This window comes from Hyaena hyaena, unplaced genomic scaffold (genome assembly GCF_003009895.1).
Source record: "Hyaena hyaena isolate Hyena2069 unplaced genomic scaffold, ASM300989v1 scaffold_6, whole genome shotgun sequence".
Classification (NCBI taxonomy): Eukaryota; Metazoa; Chordata; class Mammalia; order Carnivora; family Hyaenidae; genus Hyaena; species Hyaena hyaena.
In genome coordinates, this window is record NW_024080638.1 from 1,952,939 (window position 1) to 1,967,023 (window position 14,085).

Sequence of the window (14,085 nt, forward strand, 5' to 3'; positions counted from 1 at the left end):
CTTAGTTCTAGATGTAAGAGGACTCTGCTCACATCTTTTTACCTTTACATTCCATATTCTTGAGATCTCAATTATGAATTTTCTCTTGGTTAAATACCTTCCATCACCGAGCCGATATTGAAGGAGAGTTATTAGAAGTGCTCCATTCCCTCACTCTGCTGGTTGAAAATGCTTTATTACTTTTAAACACGGTTGCAAACTTAGTTGGAAACTTACTCAACATGCTCCTCTCTCTTTCTCAATCAAGCCTCTGTAGACATCCCTTCACTTCTGTGTCACTGACTATTTCTGTGAAAAAGCCCAGACTTCCCCCCCTATAATTGACTAATAATAAAATATCTTGATTTTATAGCATTCATTGTTTATCCTTGAAATTCTATAACTTTACCAGGATGTCTCAATTTTGATGATTCTGTTACATTTTCCCAAAACCACAGATATTTCTTTATTTCAACAAAATTATTTTCTATCACAAATTTGAGTGTATTTTGTTTTGCTCTGTTTTGTTTTGCTGTCTACTTCTAGAATATCTTTTATCTGTGTGTTGGATCTTTGTTTTCAGACCTTCTCTGTCATCTTCTCTGCCTGCTTTCATCTACTTGTCCTTTTTCTTTGCATTTTGTGCAATTTTTTGAAGACTGTTTTCCACATCATCAACTTTGTTTTTGGTTTGTAGATTTTGTCTCATATTACTTTAATATATTTATTGCTTCTGCAATGATATTTTTTTTGTTGTCAGTTTCTTTCTTCAACTGCCAGCTCCCCTTTCATCTTATTCTGATGTCTTATCATCTTATTTTTGATCTCTTCTTTTATAGTATCTCTGTTAATTGTTGTATGTAATTTTCTTCTGTGCCCTGTTCTTCAAAATAGATTATTCATTGGTCTTTTCCATATTGTTTTTTTCTCTCTCCTTTTTTTGTTTTTTTTTTTCCTAAACCTCAGTTCATTTTTTTCTAATTTATCCCTGATTGGAATATAATGGTCAGAACCTACTCTTGGCCCCCAAGTAGGAAAGGTAATATCTCTTTAAATTTTCTCCTTAAGTCCTGCTCAGTTCTGCTTTCAGAGCCTGAATTTAGGTCTTAATGAGTCGTTTGAATTTCTGTGTCCCTTGAATAGTCAACCATGGTCCTGTGGTTAGGTTCCTGAGCAAGACACAATTGACGAATTTTAATTCTGAACTCTATGAATCTCAGCTTTAAGTCCTGCTTTTGATTTGAGGGCCCAGTTCATCTGACATTTTGGTGTTACCAAAAGTTTGGTGGACTTTTTCTTCCCCCCCCTTTGTTTATGTTGTCCTCTTTTTTTTTCCTTCAGCCAAGCCTTTATTTACAGTTTGAGACAATTAGCCATCTTTTTTTTTTTTTTTTTTTTTTTGGTTTTCCTTTGTTTTCTTTAATTATATATCCTTCCTTTGAGGGATTTCTAAACACATCTGTGTTTTCAGATGTTGATTCTTACTGTGGATTTAGCCCCACACTCTAGCTTTGGTGTGATAATCAAATAACCAGTCCAAGTTTGGAGGTGTTTTCTAATAAGATTTTGCTTATCACAAAAGCCTCCTATCACGGAGGAGTCTAGGGTTTTGAGGATTTACCCAGCTCTTAGTATTTTCTGGATAAAATACTCCACAATTTTTTCCTTTGTGGATTTCCACATCCCACTTTACAAATATCAAGGACACCATGTCATGAACTGATCTGAAGTTTTTAAGGGAGACAAATATCAATCCAAGCATTGTGTTGGCCACAATATTCACTGTTTCAAAGACAGGAACTCTGCCTTTTAAGAGTGTGCTCCTAATAGCTTCTGATGCTGGGTTCTGCAACTTAGTCTTTTCCCATTAATTGCTAAATAAGAGGTGAAAGATTTACAAACATTGGTCCTCTCATAGGCTCTTGGAAGACTCCATAGTCATTACTGTATTTCTTCAGTCAATGGCATTTGTTAGCAAGGTTCCCCGTGCATTGGAGAAGGGATTTACCATTGTAGAATGGTAATGTAGGTCTCAGGGACGGTTTCATACAGGAAGATTTGAGCTTATTCTTAAGGCTTGAGTGGGGCTCAGAATCACCCCGAGGGCTTGTTAAAATACAGATTGCTGGGCCCTACCCTCAGTTTCTGACACATGATGTCTGGAGAGGAATGGGAGAACTTGCATTTCTAACAAGTTCTTTGGTGATGCTGAGGCTGGGATGGTCTAGGAACCCCACTTTGAGAATCACTGTCCTAAATGATGGGAATTACTTGGACCTTCAGAATGTATGTAAAAGCATTCTGCAGGGAGGAAAACATGAAAAAACATAGAGATCTCAGTATCTTCTTGATTTCTAAGCCATTCTCTTTGTTACGTTAAGTGACCTTTTTAGTAAGAGACACTTTAAGGAGAATATTTAAAAAGTTAAAGATGATTCCCAGTCTTTCTGATACATTAGCTTTTTTTATATCCAATACAGGAGTATGGATGTCTACTAGGAATGTAGGTAAACACCTGCATATGTATATATGTAAATGTGGTAAAATATCCCACGTTGTGGTTGGTTTCAGAATATAATATATAACTGGAAGTAAAATCCGATATCTACAACATCCTGGAATTATTGGCCCGAGCCAAACACTAGATGTGCTATGAGAAGACTGGCTTCCTTGCCAGGCATTTGTCGGACTGACTGTTCTTCTCCTTCCCGTTTTAAAAGAACTGACCCTGATATTTCCAGATACCCTTAAGACTCATTCAGCCAGCCTCTTCGGTGACTTTGTTGGCAGTGCACATTTTCCATAAGAAACAAGACCATGTTCCTCATGGGGTAGATTTGGCAGGCATAAAGCTACTACGTAACCCTGTTCCGATTCCACGAGGTTGGATTCTGAAGAAAGATAATTCAGTGTTATAGCTCTTGTTCTTCTGTGTATACCTTTGTCAGCAACTTTCGGTCTTCCAAATGTGTTTCCAAAGCAGGAACACACTGTTTGCATGCCTAAGAAGGTCTTTGAACAGTCAAACTGCAGACGATGGATTTTGCACCTTTTCAATTACTCTCCTGAGTGTAGAGTTCGGAACCGAGGAAACACTGGAGGTTATTCTGGAATCTGCCTCCCTAGTGAATAAAGGCTCTCGTTAGTGAAAATACATGGGGCACGGCATGGACATTAAGTGTGAGTAGCTATGAACCAAGTGAATAACATTTATAGAGTGCATTTTCTCAAATTTTCAAATGATGGAATTCAAAAGATTTTTTTTCCCTGGCTTCCGAGAATTTGTGCTCTTGAAGCCTTGGGCAGGTTATTTTTCATGAGATCTCAGTTTCCCTGTCTAAAAAGTGATGACATTGGACTAGGTTGAACCGTAACATCTTTAAGGTCTCCTCTCTAGTGGACGTTATGAGCCTGGAGGGTATTAACTTTTTAGAGTGAATTTTTCGATTTGACTTAAGGAAGGCATGAGTAAATATATTGTTTCAATATTTTTTAGGGAGGCAAAGGAGAGAAAATTCTGCTCCTTCCTAATTTTGTTTTACTTCCCTCCACTGAAGATGTTTATATAGTTTTGAGCAATAGGGGAGAATTTTTCCTCAGGCTTTCTAGAATCTTTGCAAACAAAAATTAAAAGGTTTTTTTTGTTTGTTTGTTTTTTGGGTTTTTTTTGGTGGAGGGAAGGCCACCAAGTAGTCTCAAGAATAGCCCCAGGTGATGATGCCAAGTGTCACATCAGTTCAGGGGAGCTTAACAGTGTTATAAATATATGGGTGGGATGATGCAGCCAGAGCAGTCTCCCCAGCGATGTAGAGGAAAAGGAAGATGGTCACTCACTCAAATACAGGGACAAGGGAAGACTTAGACATCCTTGTACCCAGTAGGCAGCTAATCGTTTTGATGTGGCTTCTCCTGAGCTTCATGAGTTGGAGTGGAGGGGAAATGTTGTATTGCTCAAAGTTTTGTTCTTCTGGTCATGGGGGGACCTCTGGGATTGCTTAGGTTACTAAACATTTAGTTATCACTTGGTACTGCTGGCTAATCTTCTCCTGGGAAGAAGCATGTATACATGTACGTGTACCACAAATTTCATCAGGACCAGCCAGACCTGTGCTGGGCTCTTGGGGTATAAGAACCAAAGGAACACATTACTTGTCCTCTGAAGAGTGATTTTGACTAGGCTGGGACCCCATCACTTTGAAAGAAGATAATTTTACATATTAAAGAGAAGAAAATGTGCATCGTATTTTCCACAGAAGTTTTAGTTGCAGGCCACATGTTAAGTATAGAATTTGACCATGTTTAATGACATTGACCCCTTACCCTAGAAGTTCATGGGATTGTCAACAGTGCAAGGGCCTTATCACTAAAGAAAGTTTTTTTTTTTTTTAAATGTTTATTTTTGAGAAGCGGGGGAGAAAGAGAGAGCGAGTGAGAACATGAGTAGGGGAGGAGCAGAAAGAGAAGGGGACAGAAGACCAGAAGTGGGCTCCGGGCTGACAGTAGCAAGCCCGATGCGGGGCTCAAACTCAAGAACTCTAAGATCATGACCTGAGCTGAAGCTGGATGCTCAATTGACTAACCCACCCAGGCAACCCCCCGCCCCCACTCACCTTAATCATACATTTTTCTTGAAAAATCTTTGGTAAAATACCCAAATCAGAAAAAAATAAAACTGAAAACTCGTGATCTATGACCTGAAGGCTACCTAGGCCATTTAGAACCATAGAATCATAAAATCTTTGAGCTGGAAGAGAATTTGCTGATTATCTTGTTCAGGGAGTCTCCAATCAGGACCCCATGGAAGGATTACAAAGGCAGGTGAATTATATTCAAAGACTGAAAATAACACACAGACCTCTTATCATAAGGTTTCCAACTTCTCCACTAGTGACATTTTGGACCAGATCATTCTTTGTGGTGGGGACTGTCCTTGGCCTCTACCCATTAGATGCCAGTAGCACCCCACCCTCCAGCTGTGAGAACCAAAAATGTCTTTAGATACTGCCAAATACCCTTGGACTGGGGTTTTGATGGTGGTGGTAGAGTGGGGGAGGGAGGCAGGATTGTCCCTGGCAGGGACCACCGCTCCTCTGTGATAACATGGAGTTAGTAAAAGAATGAGAGTTATTTCATGACCGATCTTTTAATGTTTTATTGGGATCTTATCCTTCAGAATTGCTGATTCTTTCATTCATTCAACACATTTGTTGTATCCATTATATGAACTGTCCCCAGTGCTGAAGATACCAATATGAATAGACAGGCATGGACTTGCTCCCAGGGTGCTTATGTTCTAGAGGAGGGAGACAGGCCACAAACAGTTAATCACATCAACAGTGAAGGAAATAAAGCAGTGGAATGTGATAGAGAGAAAGTACGTGTGGTGAGGGTGGTGGAGAGGGGTCTCGATTTCATGGGGGTCACTGGTTAGGTAGACAAATGTTAGAGTTGTCAGCGAATGCGGAAGGTAGAACTTCAGTGATGAGAGTCAGCTGTACAAAACTGGACATTTATTTTCTGTGAATAGTAATAAAAGTAAAGGAGTGAATTAAGTCAGAAAAAAGTCTTTCAGAGATGAGAAGGAAAATTTATAAAACACTCCCTTTTTGTATAATCTAATTTATTCATTTAGCAAAATGCCCAAGTAAAGGCTTTGAAAGACTTGTGTAAGGTGAAGGTGGCAGGCAGAGTTCTCACACCTGCTGGAAACAAATTCTTTTACCTGCTGGATAGGTATTTCTGTATCATTAGCATTTTTTTTTAGAGCAGCCCAATAGTAGGTAAGCTGAAAAACTTACTTTATTACTTACTAAATTTGGGGGGCAAAAATGAGATTATTAAGGGTTGACGGAATGTGGGGCTTGGCTGAGTACTGGCACACTCTTGTGTTTTCACACGGTGATAAATCCTTCTCTTGGGTTGGCAAACAAATGTCTTAACTTTCTGTTTAGAAGTTCTTGGGCGGCGGGGGTGTCATGATTTTTAGGAGTAAACTTGTTGAAAGTAGATTAGAGATTGCAAGGGAAAAGAAATTACTTGCCTATCATTTTAAAAAAATTACTTATTCCTGGGTACTTGCCAGTTCTATACATAAACACATACTGTATGTTTCCTATTATAAGATTCTATTAATTTGTTGGAACAGCCAGTGAATATGAATGGGCCATTTGGTTAGTGTAGTAAGGAGGAAGGACAGCAGCCTCTGATAGCTTCTGCTATGGGTGGAGGTTGGTGGGGGGGAAGGCAGCTCACAGTGTCCTTGGGTAGGAGGATCTGGAAGTGTTCATGATCCACACAAGCCCAGCCATTGTTTACCTTTCTAGAAAGCAGTCTGCTTAGGGCTTTCATCCTGGTGGGGTAGTTAGATCAGGCACCAGGGTTTGGAGAAAGACAGAGCGACCCAAGTGTCCGGCTTGTATAGTCAGTTTTGTCAGCTATAAGAAATTACAGTGTTTCGATCTGGCCCTTGTGTGCCACTGGTATGAGCAAACTTGGACAAATTCTCATGTTAAAGAAGTGACTGCTCTGAATTTCCTAAGCAAACCATGTACATAAGGCAACATACAAGTCTCTGAGGCATTAGATTGGGATTCTTGTGGGCTTTTCCCCAAATAAAAGAGTTCTTGCAGCAAAGCTTTCTTCTGCCCTCCACAAGTCAACAGCCATACACCAGTTTTTGGTTTTGTTTTGTTTTTCTCTGAGTGGTAATAGAGTAAGTATAAGGTAAATTGTTAAAATGGTTTCTAGATCCGTTCACTGACACTGTGGAATTTAGACTTTGGGTGGTTGGCCAGCCTTCTGTGCCAGAAACAGTCATGGCCATGAAGACCTGCCCAACGCCTGAGGTCAGTCAAGCTTTCAAACCCACAGAGGAGGTACTCGATATATGGGTTGGTGCTTCCTGACGCGCAGGATGAGTTTTACTCAGCGTAAGCAGCTTCTGCTTACTCTGCGTCTTAATCAGTTCTGTAATGAAGACCCAGCAGCGTATCTGCAACTTCCCTTTAATTTTACAATTTTTATAATGAGAGTTCTCGTAGTGTGAAAAGTGTCTGTAGAATCCCAGCCAGCGTTCTGAAGAGTCTATAAAGGAACACCGTGATTTTCTGTCTCTGCCGTTTGGGTGAGGATTGGCTCTCCGGGAGAGAAATCCGTTATCTCTTGTTCTCAAAGCCAGGGCAAGAATGGCTTCAAAGTTTCCAAAGAACTTCCTGACGGGCCCATGACATTTCAGAGAATTCATTCAACAGCCAGAATGGCTTTCCGTCATTTGAAAGAACAAGATGAGCTGGGATCGCGTTTGTCACGGTTGCATTTTGAGAATTTCAGTGTGAGGAGGCGTCTTGGTTTGTTTTGTTTCTCAAGGAGAATATTGTCAGGACGCTTCTCAGAATTAGAGTTATCTAGTGAACTGCAGGCTCCCCTTCACAGACAATGAAGTCTAAAGCTACTGAGATACCACCCTGCTTCCTCCCTTTCTTTTCTAGTCCCTTCTCTCCACTTTTATCTCCTTGTTCAAATCACACGCTTCCTTTTCTAAGGACAGGAGAGCTGGCAGGCTGCCGATTGGCCTGTTGGCCTCAATTAGCCTTATATCATTGCAAAGGAATGCATGAATTCTCCAGAAGGTATGTACTATCTCTTTCTGTGTTAGACACTCACTACCTGCTTTCATAACAGGTCACTCAGCCAGAATTACTTCTTATTTACATATCTGACAGTTTTTTAGTCCCTTAGATTATATCCCTGGATGCTCATGTCATTTGAATGATGATCCCAAAGGTGTCTGGTATGAAATATTACTCAACGTGTTCGGTAATACTTGCAAACTTCACGCAGAACAAAGCTAAAGCAAGAGATAACCTGAAAAGTACCATCGCGGGCCAGAGAGTGAGTGGGTTATTCATCTGCAGATTGCCTGCTTCAGACCTGTGCTCCTGTACGAGGCCCACAGATGGACCAGGCTGACCACACGGAACAGAGGCTACGTGCATTGGCAGGGCTCAGGGTCTCCTGGTATTTCTCTGCTGCTATTTAAATTCAGTCTCATATTGGGGGTTACATATGTGATTGCAAATTAATCCTTTCTCTTCTGAAAATTTGGTTTTGAAGAACAGCTGTGTCTCCCTTCTGAATTCCTTAATTATTTATCCTCCCTGATATGTTAAACCTTTCATTAGTGTGGTGAATTGCCAAGAGTACACAGAACTGCTTAGATCATGTAGCAAACAGTATAAACATTTGATAGGACATTTGAAGACACCACATGGCGAGCCAGGGTCTATAGTAGTACCGAATGCTGTGGGATCAATGGAGGTAGCTTGTTGTCAGAAGTTCTTTGTTGGTTTTGTGTGGGCTTATCTGCAACATGGGAGGAGTATATAAATCATTTGGACTTATTCGGAAGGTGCTGATTCTGCTCTAATAGACAGAGTCCCTGTTAAATTTGGAGTGCACATGCCCATATCTGAGATCAGATTAAATCAGCAAAATTAATTATCACACACACAACACATATATACAGAGAGAGAGGCATTCCATATTTGCATTTGTCAGTTCGATACTATCACTACTGTTCTCTGTTCTGAAACGAAGTTTTACCTCAGTGTCTCAGTCCAGTCCTGTATGGAAAGGTGCTTTAAATGATTTTTAAATTCCTAGAACTCCCACTTCACCACTACAAAGATAAATGATGGTAGTGATGTAGAATACCCCTTGTTTCAAGAACAGCAGCCCACATGCACAAGTGGATGAGTTAATGGTTTCCCCCATTTTTCATCCTAAGCATGAAAATCCTTCCTTCCTCCCAAACCATGGTAGTGTCGGGGCTCATAATTAGAAATGTTAACGCCCTGACACACCCCACAGCTCCTTGACCTCATCGGATCAGCCGTTTCCGATCTGCAGATACATTTGTAGAATGATCTTTAGGTTCTCGATGTTTCTGTTTTTCTAGCTGAACTGTTCCAGAGTTTATGCATTCCACTACCAGTCCTTGGCTAATTGGTTTTTCCATTCATTGGAAAGTAAGAGAAGCGCAAACAACAGGTGCTAACCAAAACCTTTCATCAGGCTTGTGATTCCAGAGAACTGGGGAGCTCAGTGCCTTATAAATGAAACTAGGTTTCTGGAGTGGACAGAGGAAAAGCACCTTATGGTGTTTCTGGTTCTATTTCTCAAAGGCTTTGAAGGCTATAATTAGTTGCTGCTGAATCCCGTGGCTGTGGTGCCTCGCAGCTTTATTTCTGGTCTACAGTTCTTCAGTCAGAGAACAGGTTTGATCCAGGCAAGGCCTGCACATATTAAGTTGGGTGCTTCCTGGAGACAGTTGGGACTTTGACTTGAAGACCATGTTTATGCTCCTGGGCCATGCAGGCCTAGGGAACAGTGTTCGCCAAACCGCCCTGGACGAGGGTTGATGGTGGCCGGGGTTGGGAGAACACTGTGAGCCATCAAAGGTGCCTCCCCCTCTCCAGGTATGTGTGGGCTGTGAGCTGGAAGGACACGCGATGAGGCTATGGATTGTACCCTTTCACCTTCACGGAGGCATGATGGATTCCTGGGGTTCTGAGCACAGAAAGTGGGTGGACAGGCAGTGTAAATGGTGGAGCAGCCTGCGTCCATCATCGCCCTCGCCCCATTCTTGCGTGTGTATTCCAAATCCTGAACAAGATCTCTGGGGTTTCTTTAAATATGTCTTCAAGAGTTTATCAGATATGGAAAATAAGATTTGGGGCTTCTTGTCCAAACCCCACCTTTTGAAATCCTCAAACTAGAAATGTAAATGGACAAAACCAATCCCTGATGATAAGTAGTACTGAGGAGTAATGAGTCGTTAGAATGGCCTAGGGGATTTGTGCGTGTTGGGAGGACTCATCACTTTAGGCACTAGGTTATTCGAGAATGAATCCATATTCACCAAGCAGGTTTCATCGCAGGTGGTGTTCAGAGTCTAGTCATCGACGCCTGTTTGACTTTGAGGGGCCTGGAAATCCTGCATTGGGGGCAGGAGATGGAGGGGTCTGTTTGATCTGTAGATTCACCCCAGGACCTTCTGAAATGGCATTTCTTTTTAGTTAGCTCTGAAGCTTCCTCTTTTGCTTTTGCTTTGGCTGATTGGGTCAATGAGAGAAAAAAAAAAGGATTCCTAATCTCGTTATGACCGTGTTTTTAAATGAAGTAAGTAGGTAGGAGATCAAGGCTTTTAGCTTTATATCATCATCTTGTAGCAGATCAGTGTCTAGTGTCTAGTTTAGTGTTTCAGGATTGTTCCTCTTGCTGGGTGGATGTAACAGGCAGATATGCAGGGCTTGCGTCTCATCTCTTCCTTGTTGTTGGTTTCTCAGAGGATTGCCATCTGCTGCGAAAACGTAGTCTGGTTGATGGATGGGTCATCCTCAGGTCCGGCTTTCTTTGTCTCTGAGCCTCCGCCATTCCCTTCTTCTCCTCCTCCTCTCACTTCTTGCAAGTGTGCAAGCCCTCCGTCTTGTAAGCACATCAAGTTTCTGTTTCTTTTGATTGTTTAGGCCCTGTTGGAAATTTCTGTTTTCTTCTTCTGTCAGCGTCTTCAGGAGAAATGTGTACACAAAGGGAAAATGGCTTTCAAAGGAGGCTCCGTCCTCATTTCCGTGCATGGTACAGACATCAGATTGAAGGCCATTCAGCTGCACCTGACGCTGGTTCTCTCGGCAGCCTGGAGATTAACCTCTTCTAAGGCTCTGAGCTATTTTTGAGGTAGAGACTGCAACAACATTAAAGCTAGAACCCATTAGGAAATCACTTTCATCATCTCTTCTTTTTCCAAATCAGTGGGTTTTTTTTTTTTTTTTTTCTGATCTCCTAACCCTTTAATCTCCTTTGTAGCAGAACAAGGAGGCTGTTGGTTTGTGTTTGCATCCAGCGAAGTTAGAATCCTTGATAACAGCTTCAGAAGACACCAAGATATTAGAGAATGGCACAGAGAGATGAATTTCATCTCCAGGTGGATGACTTAATGCTGAAGGTGCCCTCCTTTCCTTGTGCAGGACCAGAATTTTTGTTGATGTTGTGCAAACCAGGCTCAAAATTTCCAAAAGACACCCAGCAGAAAGCCTTTTGTTGCATTATTTCTAAAGGCTCGAAGTTTTGAAGGGAAGAGATTTTGTTTTCCTCTCGGGCTACACAATGGAGCTTTCAGAGAACCTCTTTTAAAAGGAATAGCTACAGCCTTTGTGTTGAAGGGTGTGTCTGTTGGCAGGGTCTGCTGATGCAGACAGACTGGCTGGTGATTAACAAAGGTCATTAGACTTTGGAATCTGGCAAGCAGAGTCGGATGGTATGTCTTCTGTGTGTGGAAGGACGACTCACAAGAAGCCAAAGCATTCTGGAGGTCCCCCCAGCCCACCCCCAAATCCTGCTGTAGAACAGGGTCTGGTCCAGGCTATCGTCCTGCAATTACCAGTGCTCTGCTGGGACTAACGAACAAGCTTATCAATCATGGGATAAAAGAACCTTCGGAGATCTTGGTGAATGACATTTGAGGAGGAGAAAGGTGCTGCCTTTCGGAAAGCAATGAAAACAGTTCATTCTTTGTTGGGAGGAGAAGAGCATAGGAGGAGCCCAGCCTGTTCTTCTACTGCTCATTTCTGATTGTCAGCCTAGCAGAATCCCAGAGAAGCCATGTTGTGCACGGAGGAGAAGCTCTGAGCTAAAATGGCTGCTCCTTAAAGCTCAGAGGACTAGGGCAGCTTAGTGAGTCTTAGAGCTTCAGTGACGCAGAAGCTCATATCTCTTGAAAGTGTGATAAACACATTCAGCAGAGCTGTGGCTTGTTTGGCTGAGATGAAAGGGCTAGGCTTGGGGGATGGGGAGTGCACACTGGATGATCTGCTTTTTTCTGTGAAGTGTTCTAAATGCAGGAGTCGTCTGCACCATGGAAAAATTTGTTTTCAGGTCTAATGGACTGTGCGAAAGGAGAAGTGGGGTGGGGCCTCAGTGACTGCTGTAATTTGATCCAGAGCTGATAGCAACCTCTTCCACACAATTTGGGTTGGTGCTTAGGCATAAAAGCTTGTGTATCTGGAATATTGAGACTTAGTTAGCTGAAAAGACTCTGGTGCACAGTTCAGTGTTTATTGAAAAAGGATAAATTGCTGGGTGAAAGAAGAGGAGGTAAATATCTGTGTCTCACTCTGCAAGCTCAGTCTGTCCAGAGCTCGACTTGCCAGAAGTTATTTTAGCAGGCTATCAGCAGGAGCATTCTTTCATAGAAAATCTGCCCGCGATGGCTCCTTTCTCCACGTTGACATATTACTAGACTTTGTTCCTCCTGCAGAAACAATTTACCTTTTGCCAGAAAAGGATAGAAGCTTGCTGTACAATAAAAGTATAGAAAGATTTGGCTACAGCTTTAGTTCTTGGACATCTGGTTCTAGATTACAGTGACTCAGTAGAGTTTGTGGTGAGCTCAATGAAGTTAACGCACCGATTAAGATAATAACTGGGTATCTCAACTCAAGATATATATTAAGATAGGACAGACAGCACCTTCTGATACATTTTTAACTTCTTAATGGGGAGCCTTTCCATTGAGTTAATGTGAAGCCATCTATGTCTTTCAGTCACGCAGTGAATAACAGAATGAAGGGAGCCGGGCAAGTTTGGCTTGATTCTACATCAGGCTCACAGCTTTTCACGTGTGAGTGTACGCTTCACGTTTGTGAAGGAGAGAAGTGGGAAAAGAGAAAGTTATGACTTAGAAGCCCCTCTTCAAGACTGTGTCTGTTACCTTAATGTAAATCAAGGTACCAAGGTACCAACTTTAAACTAGAAACTGGATTGTCATCTAAAGTTGGTTGTTTGAGAATCTCATGAGAAATATTTTATGACCTAATTAGATTGGAGAGGCTGTTAGGTTATAATTGGTAGGTAGTAAAAAGCAAAATAACCATTTAGCTTATGAAACACACACACACACACACACACACACACACACACACACACGACTAAACTGTTTGGGAAAGGGAGGAAAGAGGTGTACCCCAATATCAGTTAAGATATTTGAATGATAAAAAGTATAGTAAAAGCTCTCACTACCACCATTCCAAGACCCAATACTGTTTCAGCATTTGGTGGTGAAATGTATTAGAATATTAAAACAGCTAATGAAGATTGAAATTTGTCCTTTCTTCTGTACAGACAATCCTCTTTATTTCTGAGAAGGGTCTAGTTAAAAAAAAAAAAAAAAAAAAAGGGTCTAAGCCAGAATCAAACTCAGTATCTGCTTACCAAGAAATCTGAATTCAGTCAAGAAATTCAGAAACTACTAAAACTTTTAAACCATTAAGGGTTTCTTTGACAAATGGCATTTGAAGATATATTTATATCAAACTGGAAAATGTTTATTTGGGATTTCCCCCCTTCTTTGAAGTTACAAAGTCAAGGACATTGTCCCTATTATCTCTGGTTGTGTGTCTTTGGCCAGTGTTCCAACTGGCAAAGTTCAGTAACAGAAATCTGCCGATGTTAGAATTTTTTCCGTTAATGGACTTGTAGACCCATCAACTTGGGATATGCAATTAGTGCATTTCTTAAGAGGCTTTGTTCTGACTTCTGTCTCAGGTTCCTAATGTGAGAAGGTAGGCCCAGATCATGGAGGTGCTTCAGTGTGATGGCTGTGACTTCAGAGCCCCATCTTATGAAGATCTCAAGGCACACATTCAGGATGTCCACACGGCATTTCTGCAGCCAACCGATGTTGCTGAAGACAATGCGAACGAGCCACGATCCGGGTCCATGAATGCCAGTAATCAGACAGAGGTGGAGTATTCTTCTATAAAGGACGAATTTGCGATCGCAGAGGATTTATCAGGTACATCTTTTAAGAATCTCGGCATTTCTGATCTGTTTCGTGGCGCACATCTATTTTTAGCCTGTAGCCACGGTTCTGGATATGTGTGGCTTCGTCAAAGTTTCTTGCTCCTTGGGAGCCATTTTTGTGGTCTGAGCAACATGTTTCCCTCCTGGGGCCTCCTAAGTTGTTGTCCTCTCAGCTTCCTTATGTTTCTTAGTTCCCTTTCAATTTGGGGGACAAGAGAGTGGCTGGTAAAATTCTAGAATGAATATTGC

The 14,085-nt window shown here is 41.6% G+C and overlaps 1 protein-coding gene across 10 annotated transcripts in view; it reads left to right on the forward strand.

The window, feature by feature from the left end:
• ZNF462 (zinc finger protein 462) overlaps window positions 1-14,085 on the forward strand; it is a 141,719-nt gene that overhangs the window by 44,154 nt on the left and 83,480 nt on the right. For 9 of the 10 annotated variants that reach the window (XM_039239479.1, XM_039239469.1, XM_039239512.1 and 6 more), the window contains exon 2: window positions 13,579-13,828. In XM_039239479.1, coding sequence (XP_039095410.1) covers window positions 13,609-13,828 — 220 coding nt within the window. In that variant the 5' untranslated portion in view covers window positions 13,579-13,608. Of the gene's footprint in view, window positions 1-12,610; window positions 12,656-13,578; window positions 13,829-14,085 lie in introns of those variants that run through there. The other variant, XM_039239495.1, reaches the window with a different exon arrangement.